General features: G+C 40.3%; 1 protein-coding gene and 1 long non-coding RNA gene across 9 annotated transcripts in view; one reads left to right on the top strand and one right to left on the bottom strand.

The window, feature by feature from the left end:
• Nucleotides 1-261: 261 nt before the first annotated feature.
• Nucleotides 262-16,252, bottom strand: nrf1 (nuclear respiratory factor 1). 5 transcript variants are annotated; one of them, XR_003691662.1, is made up of 13 exons: nt 16,063-16,252; nt 13,991-14,111; nt 13,653-13,797; nt 12,793-12,907; nt 12,480-12,606; nt 12,175-12,315; nt 9,488-9,646; nt 8,872-9,084; nt 8,640-8,738; nt 8,121-8,293; nt 5,584-5,705; nt 4,783-4,877; nt 1,262-1,335 (listed from the first exon to the last, which is right to left on the bottom strand). XR_003691662.1 is itself a non-coding variant. In XM_028570913.1 (12 exons), the coding sequence occupies exons 2-12, from the start codon at nt 14,066-14,068 to the stop codon at nt 1,175-1,177; spliced, it is 1,533 nt and encodes a 510-aa protein (XP_028426714.1). In that variant the 5' UTR covers nt 14,069-14,111; nt 16,063-16,252; the 3' UTR covers nt 262-1,174. The 5 variants fall into 5 exon arrangements, 4 of the variants coding, with proteins under 4 accessions (XP_028426714.1, XP_028426716.1, XP_028426715.1 ...); XM_028570913.1 differs by lacking the exon at nt 4,783-4,877 and having other exon boundaries at nt 262-1,335; XM_028570915.1 differs by lacking the exon at nt 4,783-4,877 and having other exon boundaries at nt 262-1,335; nt 8,121-8,278.
• Nucleotides 16,253-17,074: 822 nt separating this feature from the next.
• LOC114550267 (uncharacterized) overlaps nt 17,075-21,600 on the top strand; it is a 106,771-nt gene continuing 102,245 nt past the window's right edge. For all 4 annotated transcript variants that reach the window (XR_003691664.1, XR_003691666.1, XR_003691665.1 and 1 more), the window contains exons 1-3: nt 17,075-17,398; nt 18,079-18,142; nt 18,350-18,439. This is a non-coding gene — a long non-coding RNA (uncharacterized LOC114550267). The remainder of the gene's footprint in view (nt 17,399-18,078; nt 18,143-18,349; nt 18,440-21,600) is intronic.

Genomic DNA, 21,600 nt, shown 5'->3' with positions numbered 1-21,600 from the left:
TTGAGTTTTGTACATTGGGTTTAATAGCTTATTCGCTGAATACAGCTGCCTACAGGGGCTGATAAAAGATGTGAGACTTAACTATACAGTTAAAAGATGCTAAAAGGCTTTAATGAGCTGCAGAACTACCCTTATCTAATGTAGTCATTTGATTCAATATTAATATGAAAAACTGACTACCGTAGCATTAGAATTTTATGTTTGCATTGATGGTTATGCTGTTGGATGAACAGTGTACTAATAATCATAAGAGAAACTGAATGAATGGTGAACAGCAGCCATTTTATTGGACTTTATTTTTTAAATAGTGGTGAAAGTTGAACCAGCTGTTAAGCTGCATCAAACTAAGTCGATTCTTGGCAAGCAAATTTAGGTTGTTCCAAGATTTAAAGAGAGGCCTTTATGATATTTGCATCACAAATACTGCAGCTCTTGTCCAAATATGACATGATACAAGTTAATGTTAAAAAAAAAAAATAACATACCAAGGGATGCCCCTATCCATGCACTGTAAATAAATGGATTTTGTAGACAAAATAGCTGCTTCAGGAAGGGAGCTCAGCAGTAAAAAACATCTTGATGTATATCCTGAGTCTTCACAAATCTTGGCTTGTGCGTAAAACAGCACAGGGAAAAGGACACAACAACATAATATTTCCTCATCTAATGTGAGAAATGTCTGGGAGCTCAGATGCTGTTCCAGAGCTTTAGGGGAGTTGAGGTGGAAAGAGTGACATTTAGAATAGTGATCAAGGATATGGATAACAGAGGAGTGATCTCTGACTATGGCACTGAATTGTAAATGCATCCTAAAAACAAAACAGTCAAGCACATAGACGATAATGAAAATCCAGAACAGTGATAGTTACACACTTTGGCTTTTTGGTTCATCTTTGTTTTATGTAAAGATTAATTGTAAAGAAATAAATACTAAATACTCAACATCACAGAGCTAACAAAAAAAACACGAAGCTAAATTGGAGAAAAATCATACCGACAAAAGCAATATCTTTACATAGTAAACACATTGATAACTCACTTTTGCTACCCCTCCAGCTGTACATTTAAAAATATATTTGACATTGTACGCAGCGTGATGTCTTGGAAGCCAGTAGGATAATCAAATCTCCAAGGTGGCATTCAGTGCCTCCTACTGCTTCCAGGGTCTTAATTGTCACTGTTCCAGGGTCACAACCTCCACCGCTTGGCCGTCAAGCGTGACAGTGTTATCTATGCGTGTGGCAACAGGTGCCATGGCAACCTGGACGGGCCGATTGCCATGGGCGAGGCTGGTCACTACAGTCTGGTACATGCTGACTGGGATCTGGACCAGACCTGAGGAGAAGACACAGAGATGTTTTAGATTTAGACACATGTCACCATTAACCTGTTTGTGTTAGGGTTGAACACCAAGTATCCCAGCAGCTGTAATTAGTAATCAATTAATCTATTAGTCGGATATAAAACTAACTGGCAACAATTCCAACAACTGATTATTAGATTTTAATAAAAATTTACCAGGTAGCATTTGGTAGTGCAATAGTTTTTTTAATTTGTCGTTTTTCCTCTTTTTTTTCCTATGATTTTAAATTCCATATCCTTCTGTTTTGGATTGTTTTTCAGATAAAACAAGCAATTGAAGACATTGCCGTAGGCTCACAGAACGTGTTATAGGCAAGTTTTATAATCGATTAATCATTTGTGTTATTTATCAGTGAAAAATGCATAACATTTGCTGGTTGGAGATTCTCGAATGAAAGGGATTTGCGACTTTTTTGATTTATGTAATTGTAAATCAACTGTTTGGGTGAAACAAGCCAAACAGTTGGTCAATGTCATGACATCACCTCGGGCTCGGGAAATGGGCATACCTCACCTATTTTCTGACGTTTTATAGACTGAACAATTAATTGTTTAATGAAAAAAGTAATCAACATATTAATTAATATTAAAAATAATTATTAGTTGCTGCCCTGATGCTAACAAATACTGCTTGTTAAATCTTTGGCCAAAGGTAATCTTGTAACTAAAGTTTGTGTCTGACACGGTACTTGGGAGGCAGTCAAGTCCAGGTAGTTGTCTGTGACAGGAGGCAGCCATGTTACAGAGACGGCATTTCTGAACAATGGTCCGATTGAGCGATCTCAGCTCACTTCCCCCATGCCCAGCTGTGTGTTTGTATGTGTGTCTCTGCCTGTAGGGATTACTGCTGCAGTCACGTGGGCCTCTGCCCCACCCTGCAAGCTGTCACAGTGTCACAGGCAGGCAAGAAGGTCAGTGTTAGGGATGGCAGTGGCTCATGCCCGCTCCCGTTACTGTGAGCTATGACACTGGACTTTAAACGCACCGAATACACACTACCAATAAATCCTTTCAAATACCTACGATATTTAAAGATTTTGAAAAAGAAAAAAAGTACAAAAATATATATTGCATCTTCATAATTATTCATCTTTCAAGTTTCCCAGGCAGGTAATTGTTGGTCATCTAATGTGGGCCCTTGCTAAGCCCACTCATCAGTGATTTGTGACAGGGTTAAGTTTTGCTGAGGTAATTGTGCTGGTGGTGATTATGGAGGAGGGAAGAAGGCATTGGGCCGGGCACGGTGAAGTACAGACACTGCACAGTTACTGAGTGAAGGGCCTCATTGGGTCACTCAAACATAGTTACTTAGACATTAAGGGTCGTGTGTGGTGTGGTGTGTGTATGTCTGCATGCCTGTGTCAGCGAAGGGTTGCTACACAAGCCAATCAGCGGTGTCTGGGCAGGTGCACTTCAAACAGAGCGCTCCACTCTTGTGTAGCACCAGTGATTAGCTAAGGTCAATTGTTGGGAGAAGGACTGGCTTTGGCAGCTCTATTGGTTGTTTAAGTGAGCTATTGCAGCCAAATGGCTTCTTATGGTTTAGCAAGGCTCAGTTGTCAGATTTGAATAACTTGAATTTAAATGAATGTACAAATACACACTGTACATATTTTTGCATTTTGCACAATGTTTTAGAAGGGCTGTCTGTTATGACACTTTCTCTGATGAAATTCAATTTCCCTTTGACTAATCTGATTTCATATAAAAAGTTAAATTGTTTGTTGATTATATAAACTGGGTGCTACAACTAGAAGGTTGCTTTAGGTAAAAAGCCTCTAGAGATCCACTGATTTGAAAAAAAGACAGATTTGTGGTTCAATATAAACCGGTGAGAGAAGACTGTGCTAGAGCATAGAGACAAACAGGTATGCAGATACACTTGCATGAATTTAGAAAAAGCCTGTGTGTGAGCATGTATAAAGCCAAGCAAGAGAACATGGGGTTGTGTGCTGAAGGCTGCTCCGGTGTTTAGACCCTGGACTGATAATGGAGTGGATTGGCACTCTTTAGGAGGGACCCTGTGGGACCTGCTCATGCCCATGGACTAGTGTACTTGTGTACTTGTACTTGAGTGTGTTTATCCCACTGTAGGATGGTGCTGATTATAAGAAATGGTACATAAGAAAAAGATTGACAGCCTGACAAGATGTGTGTAACTAAACATTTTGTCCGGGTAGACCTTTCTGTTATACTGTATTTGGCAGAGACTTTGATGTTTACATTTGTTAGCATTATCAACTGGGGTTTAATAATTCATTTGTTGTATCTTGCAGTGATTATAAATGACCAAGATTCATATCATCAATCTGCTAAAAGAAATTACTGAATTGATGGGTTTTGGCTCCAGCAATAATCAAATATGAAAGGATAACAATTTTAATAACAAATAAACATTTAAAAAAAATGCGTACATATAAAATAAAGATAAATAATAATGCATAAAATCATGGTTTCCAAAACTGGAATGAAAAAATAAAAATACCATTAGCTTTTGAATTGCACTTGCAACTTGAACCATCAAATTGCTATTAAGCCAGCAAGACTTAAAAGGTTCTGTATTTCACGCTTAGTTTCACTTGTATATCTGTATTTATGCGCAATAGGCCACTGATATTTCCAGACTTCATTTAGTAATTAACATTAGCAGCGTGTCCCCTGATGTTAATCATTGACAAGCAGTAGCTTTAAATTCCACCCTTGTGATATTGACTGAACATATGCTAAAAAAGGCTGTTATTGCTATCCAACAAGGATGTGAGGATGTCATTACAAACTGGTCCAATCCCAGCAGACACATACTGCCAACATCGCCACAGCATTACATGCAGTATGCATGTAAGGAGGTTGACAATGGGGTCATGCAGCTAACGTATCATTAAAAGAAGGGAGTATTTCTAAAAGATACACACATATAAAAAACACACCATCTGTCACATCAGCACAGAGAAGATTAGAGTGTAGGAGCTCAGAGGGCGCAGTGCTACTGCAGGGAGGCTTACACTTAGTCAGACTAATTAGACATGCCATTGGCTGGGGAGCACACACAAGTACTAATTAGTAAAGATGTGATGTAAAAAGAGTCTTAATAAAACATATCAGTTTTCTGTTTTTCTGTATTTCCATTTGTCAAAATAGAAAAACTCTGACAAAATATTCCCAACTTCCTTTTGGGAGATTACTTGAGTCCTACTGCTTCAATTAGGTTGAAATAAATATAGGTGGCAAATTTTGCAGCCGTCAACATTTTGTGACTTTTACATTCATCTGCTCAGACCACTGATTTGAATAAGATATAGAAAATTTGGTTTAATCCTAATCTTCTGGGGGTGTGCTAGTGTCTGAATTCTGGGAGTGTAATTTATAGACTATATAGTTTGTTCATATTAAAACTACATATTTATTTATATAAAAACTGACCTATTGTTACTATGATTCCCGTCCCGCCCGTTCCTGTTGACTTTTGTTCCTGTTCCGTCCCAGTCATGTGATGAATAGTGAAATTGACTCCCATCCTGCGGGAATCCCACAGGAATCCCGTGACCCACAGGATTCCCGAAAAAATGTCAGCCTCTAATTCATAACTCTCTGAAATCACAATTTACTACTCACTAAAAAGTAAACTATTGAGTGTATATTACTGTATATAGGGATGTGTGCACAATTAAGGGAAGAGTGATTTCAGACGTACATATATTATAGCTAGGGTTTTAGTAGCTGAACTTGCTATTTATTAATGACAGCTATGAATTCAACAGCTAAACAAGCAAAGGCATTTTGATGATACTATATCACATGCTTAATTTGTAAATCAGGAGATCCCAGTACACAGAGAGGGTGCTGTCAGTTCAGGGGGAGAGAAAAAGTCAGGGAACGCATCAAAAATCCACAGTGCCTGGAGCACATTGAACAACATGATAGCTGTTAAAACTAAACAAAACTGTCATCACAAACAAAGCATTTATTTACATTTAATAATCAGAGCATTTACAATAATCACTCAAATTCAGCTGGGGTAGGCATGTAGAAACAGCTGTTTACGTCCGTTTGCAGCTCTCTTGCTCTCTCTGGCAACATCAACCTGAATATTCTGGGGGGTCGCGACTCAAATAGGTTGAGAACCACTGCCATAGACAATAACAAAGGTGTCCTTATACTGTATATGACTGTAAATGCTGTCATTTGAGGTGCATTTTGCATGTTGTTTGAATGGATATGTACCTGTGGCATCTTGAACCCCTGCCAGTGCCCCAACAGCAGCTGCTGTCTCTGCCAGGACAATCTGCCCTCCGCCTTGTAGAGTAGCCTCCGCCAACGTCGCTACAGCATGGGCTGCTGCCTCACTGCAACACACACACACACACACACACACACACACACACACACACACACACACACACACACACACACACACACACACACACACACACACACACACACACACACACACACACACACACACACACACACACACACACACACACACGTAGTGTGCTATATGTAAAAACAGGCAAATAAACCTTTTCTGTGCATATAATTTCGAATTAAAAAACACACATGAGATGGATGTATATATTATGCTTTCAGATACAAAGCAAAGTAAAACACACACACAGTCTGCTCACAAAGGCAAGGGTTATTATAGAGATGTGGGGTGAAGAGGTAGAAGTGTATGAGCTGTAAGAGGCTTTTCTAGTCGGGACTTATGGAGAATCTGTCACGTCTCCCTAAAGGCCAGGTGCTACGGGTCTAACAAAGCAGTTTTATTAACCAGATCTATCCAGTGGAATTACCAGGAGCCTATTACCGCACCAGCTTCGTTATGAACTAATGGAACTGTTCACAGCTTGGTTGATAATCACATCTGAGATAGAACTACAGACAGTCAGATACGGAGGAGCTGAGCGAGTAAGCAGTAATTATGCACTCACACTGTTGTAAGTGGATGACACCCAACTGGATGCTGTTCAGTAAGACGATGGAAGCAAAGTCTGGCAACATCTGTAACAAAAGGCTTCTTATTGAGCCTTGAATATAGATATTGAATTTTGATCATTTTTGCTGTTAATCATGGTGACAAAGACAACATGGGTACACATTTTGTAGTTTAGCGGTAAACATTATGTTATCAATCTACAGCTTACTGTGCAACAAATTACACCAATGAACACAAGATAATCAAGTATCATTTGTGGTCCACTCAGCAGAAAAGACAGCGGGAGAAAGAGGCTCTATTCTCCCTCTGGAGCTGGAAAGCAGAGACAAAATGTTCCAGAGCTTGTGGAGCAGAGAGCCTATAGTGGCTTGGCAAAGGTAAACAGGGTAGGGGAGGGGAGGGGAAGGAGGACTCAGGTGGGTGCAGGTAACAAGCCCCAATGGGACATACCCATACACATCTGAAATTATTGCCTTGACACTACTGCAGTAAAAAAGGGTTAGGGTTAACTACAGCTAACATGTTAGCACCTCAGCAACTGACTGACTGATGAAATTGACAAGTTCAAATCAAAGCTGTGTAGATCAGGCTATGGAAAGCTAAAGGTCTACAGGTTTTAGCTGCAGCCAAAGACTACCAACTCATTTTATTTATGGGCACACTTTCAAACTGCTGTATTCTTTGTGTTGTAATCAGATCCCGCAGACACTTGGCCCTCCAAGGGACATGATTTAAGATCCTGTTGTAGATCCCTCCTGAGTACAATTGTGTGTGGCTGATTTCCCTCTAGAAAAACATTACACCGACAACAACCCCTGTACATCTTTTTGTCACTGAAGTGGTTGTAGTTAAGACATTTGTCACTGGTAGTAATATGACTGAAAACAGGAACTATTTCCAGAATCTGCAGACAGCCTATTGCTCAAGGTTAGTATACTGCATCTTTAACTCTCACAGTATTTTAATCACAGGACCAAGTACATGTTTTAAAACATGTTATGTGTGATTTTATTTCAAACCTGAACTGACTGTGTTGCACTACTAAGCAATCAAGCATTTTACACATGCACTAGTGTTTCTTAAGTAAACAAAATCCTACTGAGTTGTCAGCACATGGAAATATGTGGTTAAGGGCCAATTTAATGGTTGTGCACCTTGCCTCTATACAAGCTACAGGCAAATTAATTAGATGCTGAACTAGGATGAGAGGCAGTTGACTCTCATCTCCAGGGGACCCCGGTGACCTGCCCTGACAGTTGTCCCATTCTCATCCACTTGTTAGAGCTGCCTATATAATTATGGATTCTTCTTTACTGCAGTGTTTGCTGCCTCCACCACCAGTAACTGAGGACCCTTGAGGATTATCAGTGAAAGCTGAACACCAAACCATCCTAAAAGTAAGTGTACATAAAAAAATAAAAAATAAATAAAAAGTAGGGACAATTCTACAGTGACAGCTTTATAGCCTAGAAATCTAGACGCATCCTATCGGTGGGTCTGGCTTGTCAGGCTAACAGCTTTATCCTTTGATGCCAACAATCCAACCTCTGTTTCCCAAGTTTGAAGAGGTAGCATTTTTTTTTTTACATGAGGATACTAGCCATAGATGCACTTGAGATCTACAAGATATTATGTTCTTAAACTCATGACAGGAGTCCACCTGAAATAGTGACATTTGATTACCTCCTGGTCTATATCTATAATTTAACACTCCTTTCTCATGTTGCCTTCAGCCCCTACAAAGTTAAAGCCACCTAAATATCATCAAAATGCTATTTTCTTGTGACTTGCAAAATAATGTATTCAAATCTCCCACACTCACCTGTTAAGAGCCATTGTGACGGTGGCTCCGGGCTGCATTTCGTGACTTGCGGCAACAGCGGCTTCTGCCAGGGATGCTACAGCCTGCGTGGCCTCTGAGGCCTGAGTGGTTTGGATTGTCATCTCGCCGCCCTGGAGGGTGGCCCAGTTCTGCTCCACCTCGAAAGGGACAATATATAATTTCAAACAGAAAGCAAATGAGGATCTGCGTTGAGGTAATTAAAAAAAAAATAAGAAAAATAACTTATTGGATTGTTGGTACTCTGAGCTGTGTTTTCATTTTGTGGTGCTGAACGGAGAGCTCTTATTAAGTACACTTTAAACACTTCACCGTATTTGCTGCATAGTCTTTGTTTCTGTGACTCAGGCTCTATCTATCTGTTAGCTCTATCAATTTATGTGTTTGAGGAAATGAAGGAGTGGTTGATTTGGAGTTTATTACTGTTGTTCGTGTGTGTAGTAAATGGTCAGAATGTGTTTGTATTGCAGTATTAGAAACAGTGATTAGAGGTACGCGTACCTCTCCGTCAGTCACTGTGGCGTAGTTGACCTGTGCCACCGTCACACCTGGCAGCTCTGAGGCATCTGCCAGGGTGGCAACTGTGTGTCCTGTGCCAACCTAAGAGAAAGAGGTGCAGTGACAAAAAAGGTTCATAAACGGTATACTAAACCTTAGAATAACTGAATGAGATTGTGATTTGAAAAAGTGCAATCCTCAAGACTATAATGACCAAAAAGCAGCTAAAATGTACCTGGATGAGCGAGACTGTTCCATCAGGGTTGTTGACGGTCTGTACCACAGTTTGCGATGGCACGAGATGAGTGATACTTTGCGCAGTGGTCAGGTGGTGCTGGGTGGTGGTTGTCGTGGTTATCTGGTCTTCAAAAGCATACAACAGATCCTCACGGCCATGCTGCTTGTAGCAGTTCTTAACGATAGTCCGCAATGCCTGCGTCCAAGACACCTTGGGAAACATAAATACAAGTTAATGTGGCAAACTTTTCCGCAGACTAGTTTAAGGACTTCTGACATTGAATGTCACATTACAGATAAGAGTGCCCTAATTCACTCATGGCAAAAATGTTGAGAACTGTGTCTTCAGATACCAGGTCATCAGATACCTTTGATGACATAGAATGGGATAAAATCTTAAATTATCCTCCCATAAATGCTAAATCAGAAGTTTGTGTAGTTGCCACTTTGGGACCTAATGTACAAAAAGATACATAGCATCTCTTCGAATATGCTTGTTAACTATTGCTACTATTCTGTATAGTGCAGAAATCGAGGCAAAAACAGACGGGGGCAACAAAAACAGTATTTCCCTGCAAAGATTGACATCATGATCACACCAGTATTTCTCTCACCCTCTGTTTCTGCTCCTCTGTGCGGACGTCGCTGCGTACGTTGGCCCAAGGGATATCCTCAGGCCACCACACTGGCTTGCAGCTCTCCTTACCCCAGCCAGGCTTCCCTCGGCCCGTTGAGTACTTCAGCATCTCTGGGATGAACGCTCGCAGCTGGGCCTGAGGCAAAGGAGAGACGCACAGAGAAAAGAGATCACACAGACAACCAAAACTCCAAAATGGAAAGCCACAGTGTCTCTCTCAGACACACATAAGCACACACGCCCTTGAGCAGGCAACAGGAGGTGCATATTGATCGGGTGCCTGCTGCAGGGTGCTGCGGTGGTCAAAGCCTGCAAATAGAATTAGGCTTTCTAAAAGGAGAACAGTGCGATCATATTTATTAACAGACCAATCTATGGCTGTGGCTCCAGCCTGATTGTGTTAGACAGACACCATGAGAACATCAGGGGAGATCCAACACGGTCCAGCAGTCAACCTGTCCTAGCAAAGGCCTCAGTGGAGGTATTAACAAGGACAATCTGGTCAATAATGTTAAAAAGAAAATCAGATTTACTTTGATCACTCATGGTGTGTGCTACTTCATGAGACCCAAGTTAATATCTCATTATTGTACATTGACTGTATCAATGAGTGCTTGTCCACTATAATTGAGTGTTCACAAACAACAAAGTAAGGGAGCCAAGCGTCTTTAGTGCATGTCATTAGAAGGAAAAAAAAAATACTGTTATTGTGGGCTGATTGCTCTGTCCTACTCACATAGCATGACCATTCTTCCGAGGTAGGGCTTGTTTTTTTGACTAATTGTAAGAGGAAATTTTTGATTTGTGGTGGCTGTTATTTGAGAGTTTGTACTGTGGTCCAAAGCAGGGAGAGAGAATAAGCGGGTCTTATCTGGTCTTATCTGATTTGCTCACTATTGATCAACGGGCAACATATATACTTCACGTGTGGCAGTGAGCAGCATACCTATTCACTCACCATCACCACTTCCAGGCCAGGCATGCACTCACACTATCTGACAGGCTGGGGTGGGGTTTAGTGCCAAATGTCCTCAGTGTCCTGGTAATATGCAAGCATCACCGGCGGATTATATTGCACAATGAGGCACTGCAGCGTCTGCCTGTCTTGACATCACAGTCTAAATTTGGTTCCAGGAGAAATAAATCCATCCCTCCCCGCCTATACACAGTTCCTCAGTGCATCACAAAGAGATATGACAAAATGGATCTTGATAGAAAATGGATGGTCAATACTTTATCGCACCAGCTTTGGAAAAACACAGACCACAACTGGTTGCTGCAGTAAAGGGGCTTCACTTCAGCCGACACTTGGCACACTGACAAGACAACTTAGATTAGCCCCAGAAAGACGGATTTAGTAGCGAAAAGATGCTTGCATTTCCACCTGTGGCTCATCCATGTGTGGATGTACGTGGATGCATGTGGACAGATGGCCTAATTACAGTAGCTAGTGAGTTAAGTGGCATGTTGTGCTCGCACCCACCACCCCACCCCCCCACAATCCTAATCTGCCAAGCAATGGTCCAATCAGCATTTAGGAAGGCGGCTATGTTGCTGGGTCCCTGGCCTTAACAAGGCTAGGGGGTAATTATGGGCTCAGGCTAGACCCGGATCACCTGCTACAGATGCTCCATATATTGGACTGGCCAGGGCCTCGACCTGCGTCACTAAACCTCACTTGGGATTTCTTCAGCTGTGTAAAGCCTACTGCAGATGTCCCTGCATAGAAGACAATAAGGCCTTGCTAAAGTGTATCAGGAGCATGAAGTCTGAATTAGCTCGCTTTCATCGCAGAGTTCTAATTTTCATACTTGCCATCTCCAAGATTGATCAACCATCCTATCTGCAACACTTGGCACACACATACCTCTAAAAACACCCCACCCCCACACCTTTCCACCTGGCTTGGCCAAACTGAGTGAGGCAACAGGTTACTCATGATAATCTCATCCTACAGCCTCCAGAAAAACAAGCACCAACTAACACCTTCCCTCTGAGGACACACCAGGCCCTGGTATTGGCTACCGTACTCCCAGGATTGAGGACCGTCTCTGAGGGCCACCGTCATGCTGGCTACTCTGACGATGATCCAGAGAATGCGTCAGCAGCACTGGGATGGCAGAGTAAACAAGCCGAGTTCCCTCAGGTCAAGAGCGTACTCAAGCTGCCAATGGTGCTAATGCTGCACTGAGGGTTTTACCAAGAGCAATCTACTCTGCACATCTTCTCACTGGTACCACAGCCTGTCTTGCAAAGGGGGGCGGCTTGTTTTTTTTTCTTCCAAATGCGGATACTACCTATGCATCAGACATACTGTCTGCTTGAATTACAATATCGAAGTCACTCTTTACCAATTAAATGAATGAGTGTTTTGGAAATAACAACTGGTTAAACACGCATGAATCAAACTCATCAAGCGACACTGATGGACACAGCTAAAATGGAGTGGTTGACCTTGATACATATGGAGGAGCTAGCTAAGCTCACAGTTATGATTCTGATTTGTTGCCAACTGGTGCCCTCTGCTGGGACCGTCGGCATTGTGTTTGTGTCTTGGACACCAAAAGGGAGTTTTGGATTTGTCAATTTTCGACAAAGGAACAGCTGTTTAATGGAACATATGTTGAACCATCATAGATAAGCAGAGAGAGTATTGAGCCTGACCTGGGTCATCTTGTCCACAGAGACAGGGATGCCATCGATGGTGAGGGGGGGCAGCTCTGAGGCTAACTCTCCACCAGCGGGGGCATGTTCAGCCAGAGCGTTCTCCAGATCCTCCAATATCATGCCCTTATACTTCCTAACCTGGAGGACAGAAAGACAGTTGCAACACAGAAAATTAATTGACTTCATTTTGGAAGATCGTTTAATAATTTGAGTCTCTCATCAAGTACAAATACCAAACATTTGCTGATAAACATCTTCAAAAACACAAATAATTGCAAATAACTGCTGACTATAACACTCACCACATTCTCCAGAGGAGCAGCACCAAACACCTTGAACACAGGGTTGGGTTTTGAAGGAGAGATACACAGCACTATGGCCTGTTGGCCCACTCTAGTGGTGTACTCATCCAGGGTGGCTCGCAGTTTCCTGAAAACACACACCCATCCTTTATCTCCTGTTTCACAATAAAAGCCATGAAGTACAACAGCAACTCTGTCTGAGAGTGAACAATGATCTCTGCTGAAAAGTGATATTTCTGTCATTGAAACTGTTGAGGGATAATACATGGTAGAGGTATTGAGGAATGTTGCACTCCTGGTGTTTTAAGCTCACCTGAGCAGACGCGTCTGCTGCCTCTTGCGGATGGAGGGGTTGGATTCAAAGATATGAGGCCTCTTTCTTTTCTTACCAGTTGCCACGGCAGCAGCAGCTGCCATGCCTACTGGCCCTGAGAGAGAAAGAGCAAGTTTGACTGTTAGTAAAAGAAGAGGCTAGTACTCAAAATGAACAACATGCTGTAGATTGTCTTTACATGTATTTTTCTTTCTGATTTGAGCTTACAGTAATTATACTGAATGTGTGAATGTCTCAATCTTCTCTTTTATTTTTTGTGATTAACAATTTTTTATTTTTAAATTTTTAACAAAATACAAAACATTCAACTCACAACATGAACACGCACCGCCCCACCCCCCGTCATCACCACCCACCCAGACAGAGGAAGACACATGAAAGATGACACAGTAACTACAATATTCAAAACCATTCAACAGAATAGTAACAAAAAAGACAATAATCCAAATAAATAAATGTATAAATGACAACACCATACGCCCATGATGCATGTCTCTCCCCAGCACAAAGCTACTTAGGAGCCCTCTAGTACTTTCCCCATTTTCTAGTATATACATCCAATCTGGCAAACCGTTTATATGTATCCACGAAACAGTCCACTGGCACCACCTGTTGTTTAATTAAAAGCATTACACTGAACTCAGGTGGCTATGCAATGTTTTACTGGATGAGCAGAATTCATCAGAGATGCAAGATAAAAACATCTGCTTGTCTGCCAGACATTGGTTGGGAAACTCCTTAAGTGTTCTTGGATGCTTCTTATGAAATTAGTCCCACTCCCACTCATTTGGAACCACCAAATGCTCGGCTTCTCCCTACTGGGTAGAGTCAAGACGTACCTGCGGCAGCCAGGTGAGCTGTGATCTCATCAGTGCCAGCTGAGTTGAGGATGTCCGTATCATCATAAGGATCATCATCTGGTGAGGATGTTGAGTCTTCCTCAGCGCTCATCATGGACGCTTCGGTAAAGGTGGCCACATGTACCTATAGTATACAGTAATAATCCAAATAGAATGGGTTTAAATTGACTGAGGCATTATTGTTTCTGTTCTAGTCTAACAATCTAACTAGCTGGTGTTTAAATATCTTGTGAGTAATGGGACTTGTGCTAAAGAGGAGGACTGCCTCTTCATCCTTCCTGGTTTCCACTGTTTAATTATTCTGCTTATAAGGGCACCTGCTGGACCTGTTGGCTGACGGCGCTGGCCTCGATGGTGGTCATGTGTTCTGTCTGGTGAACAACGTGCTCGTCCATTATTGGCCGCCTGGTCTACACAGCTGGATCCACGTTACAATGACTGAGGAGAGAAAGAGGAAAAGAGCAGAGGCAGCATAAGATATTGACACTAACTGATGAACTATTTTACCCCTATATGGTGCCTGAGTAAATTCCATCTATTCATTAGAATATAACACAGAACTCGTATAGGAGTAATTCCTGCTGTATTGGCAATTGATATACATCTTAGCAGATGCATATTATTGCACACACATAATGATATAACATGTCCTCAAAATCTATATAAGTGCTTATAATCATATGATGGCATAGCTATGTCATGTTGATAACACATAATTTAAATATACAAATTAATCAGAAATACTGCCTGGTACATTAATCTTACAAGACACTGCAAGTATTTTGTGTATTTATGTAAACATAGGGACACCATGAATGCAAAGTTCATGGAATTAAGACCTTCAAACTCAAGCAATTTAGGACAAAACTGTGACCATGCACAGTTGTCAACGTCATGATTTATCACGAGGTTCTGTTACATTAGTGCACAATAGTTATTACTCTTTTTACTGCCTAAAAAGTGTGTCTTAATAGTGGAAAGATATGCCCTGTTATATTTGTGCTTATTGTCTGAGTCTACTGGTAGCACCACTGCTGCTCTGCCTATAGGGGGCGTTATACTGCCTTAATGGAGAGTTTCATTAGGAATAACTGTCATCAAAGCATGATAACATGTTTTATTTTCCCATGTATTATGTGTTAATAAATCATAGGTCTTAAAATAAATGGATTTGCAAGATATACATTCAACGCAATAGATATTGCTTAGCACTATTTAGATGCATATCATAGTTTCAAATTAGTTAAAAGCAATTTTGAACGTAAGAGTCATTTAATAAGTCTAAATGCAGTCAGTGTTTGCATATTTATTGGTGATATACATCTGTACATGGAGTGATATTATGGTCTGACAGAGGGGTGAAAATCACTCATACAATAAGGTTCAGCTAAACATACACAACATGCTTTTGTTCACTCAGACATCCACGACTCAACCAATACATGGTCAATGTAGACCAGCTTTTTAAGTGAAATGAACCACTGACTGGGGCAGTTTAATGTGGTATAACCTGTTCAGTTGATTCATGGTCGGCAGCTGGTTTATGGAATATTTATTTGAACAGATCGTGTTCTCTTTGAAAGAGACTTGGACAGGAACGTTGTTACCTACCATTACAAAATTACAAAGCTAAATGTTTGTTATGAACAGCAGGCAGGTTTATTGGCCTACAATATCCCCTTTAACAACTAGCTACATGGACTGTAACGTTAGCTGCGGATAGGACCAATGGGATGATGCACGAATCGGTGCGCGACTCGACAATAACATTGATGTTTAATCATATCCATGGCCTGCAATAAGGCAAATGTCTTATCACATTGTAAGTACGCATAATTAACTCTGTTAAATAGGCAACGTTACTGCTCAGGCGTTACGGTGCTGTACTATTAGCAGACTTGCCGGGTCTGTAGACAACGACTGCCAAACTGAGCTAGCTAAGCTAGCAATGTCCTAAATTTGGCTAATAAGCTAGCTAGCTAACCATTTGGCGGTGTAGCTTTGGTCATCTGAATGAACATTAGCTTTGATCGTGAACAGCAGCAAGTTCCTGATGTTCTAACACTGAACAAAAATGAATTCAGCAATGAAATGTAACGTTAAACCTTGGTAACGCATCAGTTAGCATGAAACCCGCGCAATACGAAACAAAATACATCGCTACAACAGGCCCAGCGGCCTGCGTCTCGTCCACGTCTATTCTACTCTTTCTGAGCTTGTTGTCGATACGCGCCTAGAACATGATTCCCCACAAGAGCCATATGTGTATCATGAACCTTCTCCAGTCAACATCTAAACAATCTGCATCTTTCAACACAACGCTGCCGGGTTCGATGATGCGGCTGCGCCGGGGCTAAAATAGATGGAGATTGCGCGGTAGGGCACTAACCTCAGAGCGGCTGCGCTACTTCGGGCCTGCGCCGTACAGTGGGGATGGAACCGAGCTCTAATGGACGACAGAGGGGAGCCAGCAGCAAACGCAGCAAACACAGCGAGAAGACCGCACACAACACTGATCTGCACTTGTGATGCCTTCAGGTGCCCCTACTGAGCTTCTAACTCCTACAGTCACGATTCATACATAGACCATAGTAGACTATGATTCAGTGATTGATTCAGACATGCGTTTTGAAGCCCCTTTAGTCACAAGACGTACGCAAAAGCACATATCTATTGTTTATTTCTTTCGTTTCATCGAAAGTACATATTATGCTGATGGATAGACTACAAGGACGTGCCATTATGGCCAGAAAATATAATATATCATTTGACCAATAGTTGCAAATCTTTAGGGACAGTAATAAAAAAGTAAGTAAGTAATTGAAAATAAGTACAATGCATTTGTATAGCGCTTTTCACTGACACAAGTCACAAATGCTTTTACAAGGAATACATCATAAATGAAGTGGCCACCCGAGCCACGTGTTTAAAAAGTGCAAAACTAAGAACACAAATGGAAAAAATATGTAAAAACATGTCTATAAGATATGTGCAATTGTTGCAAAGCCAGTGATATTCATGAAGTATAAAGGTAAATAAAATTGAAATAGAAAAGCAAAATCGAAAATGTAAACCACAAGGCAATGCAGGGCAAGTGTTCATAGTATTAAAAACATTAAAAAAATAAAAACCGTACAACCGTATTTTCCTATGTAAAGCACTTTGTAGCATTGTTAAAAAAAAGTTATATATACATATAAACGTTTATTATTACAGTACATATGACATTTGCTGACTTAGTTTCCATTGGCTACACTTTGGAAACTTAGGCATCATACATTCCCCCTTTCCGATCACAGCGATTGTGCATTTTTGTTAAAATCGAAATCGGTCATTCATGCACCATTTATTGTGTGTAATATTTCCGATAGTTTCTAAACGCCACACAAGACCTGGCAAACCACGCCCCTTTCTACTGAGACTCATCAGCTCAACAGAAGCACTCTACCACCGTCGTTGTTGTGAAGTTCTGCTTGCTGGGCTACAAACAAAGCCAAAATTAACAAGAAAAGCAGTTGAGGTTAATTATATAGCGTTAGTGTTAAAAAAAAGTGCATGTCCTAATTTTGGAAAACGTCACTGCAGAGAAAGAGCAACTGACGCTCGACCCAAGTAAACTCCAAATGAACGTTACTCCAATTAGCATCACCTGTGTCGTTCAGGGCGATGTGCTATTTTCATAGCCTGTATACATGTCTACATGAAACTGTTGATTCCCCCAAGAGGTTGGTAGAATTTTTGTTCAAAAACATTATTCAAACAAACAATGTAGGACACATTTATTAAAGGGATTAAATCTGCACAACATTTTCACAGTGTTTTTAATTGGACCTAGCTAAGTACAGACAGATTTATCGTTTACCGAGGTAGGCTACCAGCTAATAAGAACACTATTGCATTGCTACAGTAGGAATACCAATCTAAAACTAACGCTTTACAAATAAGTCTAATATAACAGTCCTACAATAAATCCTACCTCCATGAAGGTTATCATGTTCAGTATTTGTTAAAACTGTTTTAGAGAGACTTTATGATCAGTTTGGAGGTTGCAGTTTGTGCTGCTTTATACAGAGAGATGATTCTGTTATTTAGCTTACTGTCATTGATATATATGGGGTGACAAAAAGATAGAAACAGCTGTCGTTATAACGCAATACAAATTAATAGAACCACAAACTGCCTCCAAAATGATCATAAAGTTGAATCAACACATCTCTAAAACAGTTTCAACCAAAACATTAACCTTAATGAAGGTAGGATTCATTGCAGGACTGTTAGGCAGACTGCCTTAGTTTGAGCTAGCTGTCCATAATAGACTAATAAGAGTATATGATAGTAAACTTACATAAATTAACATGACAGTTTACTTTTTTTAAGTGGCCTAATTTTATCTTCTCTTTTATAGGTCACCATGCTCGAGATCCAATTAGGTTACTACATATGAAAGGGATGTCAAATACATTTGAAAGGTAAAAGCCTCTCAGTCTCATTGCCAGTTAACTGCTACTCTATACTGTATAATAGCATTTAAAGGTATTGTGTCTCCGTTTCAGTATTCATTAAGGACTAAAATTATCCCTGACACGGGAGATTTTGGTCTGTATTGGTGGCCACACTTAAAATTTTACTGGACTGCCCTGATGCTATAATCCTCCCCTACTTTGCACACCAAATAGGTACAAGGGACATAAGGTGATGAGATGGACAGTGTTTGGTGATGCTACAAGGTGACAGTTCCATGGATACCCGACTGAAAGGATGGAAGGGTAAGTTTCTGACGATTTCATATCATAAGACACTTTGTCGTCATTGTAGGCATACAACGAAATTATGTTTGGTAAATTCCCGTGACCAGCAGCAATAGAGAACAAGAAGAAAACAATATTCATTAGAAGTTTTATTGCTCCAACTGGCCAGCATCCACAACTTAAAACACGCCTCAAGGGGGCAGCGTTGCATTACAAATCACACTTGGAACTCAGCCTCTCAAGCACAGGAGATGGCAGTGAGGCATCATTGATGCGGCTCTCCGCAGGTACCCTGGCGTGTATTCAAGATGATGGATGTTTTACATTAGTGTGTGGTGACAACAGCTTATGTTTGTGTCTCACTAAATTTCAGCCAGTATCATATTCAAAAATCTGGCAGGAGAGACGCAGAGTGTGACTCCACATTTTACAGCTTCCATACTGTGTAACTGACCTTCACACTACAATGTCTCACTGTAATGCCTCTGTCTTTGCTTTCAACATCTGCAAACAGGATGCCATATTATTAGTATAGTATCAGTGTCTGCTAATGCTACATGATCGACAAACTATGGTCAGAAATGGATGGATATAGTTTACATGGTTGCTTACAGAACCCTGTTAAGAGTTAATGATGAATTTGTTCAATTCTCATTGCAAAAATCCAGCTTTTGGATATTATCAATTATAATTTGTTAGTCCTGCTTTTATATTCGGCTTTCTGACTCTGGTGACCATTTAAGGATTAAATGCTAACAAACTACCTTGTATTCTTGTTTTTGGATCACCTTAGCAAAGTTGTAGCTACTTAGAAGGTACTGATTTAGCAAATTTATTTCTCAAGGGCACTGCAGTGGAAAACCATCCCATTAGGTAGGTGATGGTGTGACGTAGATGGAGTAAAAAGCTGGAGAGTGTTAATGAACCAAGGTCCTATTATTTGGTCCTATTCTGCTTTCTCCTGCATGGGCTGTGGTTGGGTATAGATAAGGCTTACAGCCTAGAGGTCTGGAATCAATAATGGATGTAATTGGTGAGGAGGAAGTGAGGATAATTGAAGGTAATTGTGTGGATCGTCACAAGCCTTGGAGGGAGGTCAAGACAAGAGTAGTAGTAGACGAAGAGAGGTAGAAGGTGATGGGGGAAAAAAAATGATTCCTTAGTTTTCCTATTGGCTGACCTACTGCATATAAAATCTCCATGGTGCCAATCTCTCTTTCTAGACAACAAGATTTATCAAGCTAAATCACAAAATTCAGCTCCAACAAAGTATTCATCTCCCCTCAAACCACATAGATTAATTTGCTCAAGTAAAGTTCTGTTGTTGCGTTAAGAAACAAATTGAAATTTAACAGAGTAATTAGCAGTGATAAAGACTGCAAATATTGAGCTATATGCTATGAGTTTTTTTCAGTCTTATCATCTCCAGTCACTTTTTAAACAGTTTTTACATGCTAGAAAATCATGTTGCCTCTATATTTATGTTTGCTGTTTTACCTTCTCATAAGCACAATTATGCTATTGTAACTGGCCTCTAAGACAGTGCATTGTGGCAGTTGTTGGATACCTGCCTTGTTTAAGGGCACCTGAACAGTACATATGGGACTGAGTGCGCAGTTTACTGCGTTGACTTCTTTGTCCAAATCATTTTAGCCGAACAAGATTAAAACAGGCAGATTTTTAAATCTCTAGCCATGCACGAGGTGGCAACAGCTTGAAGTCAAAGTGTAGGTGTTAACAGTACTATAACTCGCATACCCAGCGTTCCTTTGGTAATGTGTGTCTTAGATCAGTTTACCGATCAAAGAACACAAAGAATACTAATGTAGTAAATTTTATTTATTATTTTAATATTATTAAGGATATTCCTTACCTAAGGTTGTTGGACTTTCCAGGGGTTCATACGTTGGCTATAACAGGTGAAATATTCTGCATGATCAGCAGGGGGCACAGGAGTACCATGCATTGAACCAAAACTAAACTGATCTAGAAATTTTATTGCTGCTCTGCAGAGTCATGCCCACTGAACGATACGACACATTCCTTCACTTTTTTTGCTCTTAGAGCATTCAGAGATTACTTCCATCTAGTATCTTAGAGCAAGAATAAATCCAATATGTATGCTATGTTATCTTTCTGTGGATTCTATCTAATTTAGGGGTGTACTTTGCAGTTGAATTTACTTTCACTTGCAGAAAGTACATTTATATTGTATTTGCAATGAATACATAATATTATGTATTTAGTGTAACCTTGAAAGTACAAAATATTATTGTGGTGTTGCACTGAGAGTAACAACATTGCAGGAACATTACAGCTTTCTTTGTCTTCACAGTGCTCAGTATGGACTTTGATACAGATAAGGCTTCACCTAAAATTGGTATACAAAAAGTCAAATTTGTCCCAGACAAAAAGGGCTGGAGACACTGTAGAATGTTGTGTCCCAATGCCAAACGATTTTAGAGACTGATTATTACTGGGCTTAGCACTGTCACCAAAGTTTGAAAAAAATGCTGTCCCTCCAATTATTTGCTCAAATGTGTACCTGTGATAAGGTACTTTACCAACTTACTTGCTGTAGAGTTGCATAAACAAAAGTCTGTTGCACAAACTATGTAGTGATGAAACTTTCTTAATAACCTCAAGTACTTTTTTTTAGCATAGATGGTAATGCAATTTCTTTTTCTTTTTTTGTGATTGGAAACTTTTTATTGGTTTTAAACATTATTACAAGTTACCAGTGACGAATAAGAAGCATGAGAATATTCCTCACACAACTAAACAAACATAGGGCAACTCATGCAGTGCATGCATACACAATTTATGCCCACATAGACACCAGACAAGACTACTGTAACAACAAAAACTAAAAACCCATATGGAGTAGGCTGCGCTAGAAATGTGAACCAGTAGGTAATGCAATTTCTTTTAATTTTTATTACATTTTTGCATATTGATCAGTATAACATCACTGATAGTCAATATCAGCAATATTATATCGCACTGTGGATGCTTTTCTTGTTTGTTTTAGTCTTTACCAATTGTGATATAGTCTACAAAGAACATATACACATTTCTAAGAGAACACAATGACTCCATAGGTGAATGGGAGCAGTGGTTGGATTGACAAACTAAAGTGAGAGAAATTTTAGATGAGTAGGTAAATGCATTAATACAAC

Source organism: Perca flavescens, chromosome 23 (genome assembly GCF_004354835.1).
Source record: "Perca flavescens isolate YP-PL-M2 chromosome 23, PFLA_1.0, whole genome shotgun sequence".
In the NCBI taxonomy this organism is placed as follows: Eukaryota; Metazoa; Chordata; class Actinopteri; order Perciformes; family Percidae; genus Perca; species Perca flavescens.
The sequence above is the reverse complement of the archived record's forward strand: the minus strand, read 5'-3'. Positions and strand labels throughout refer to the sequence as shown.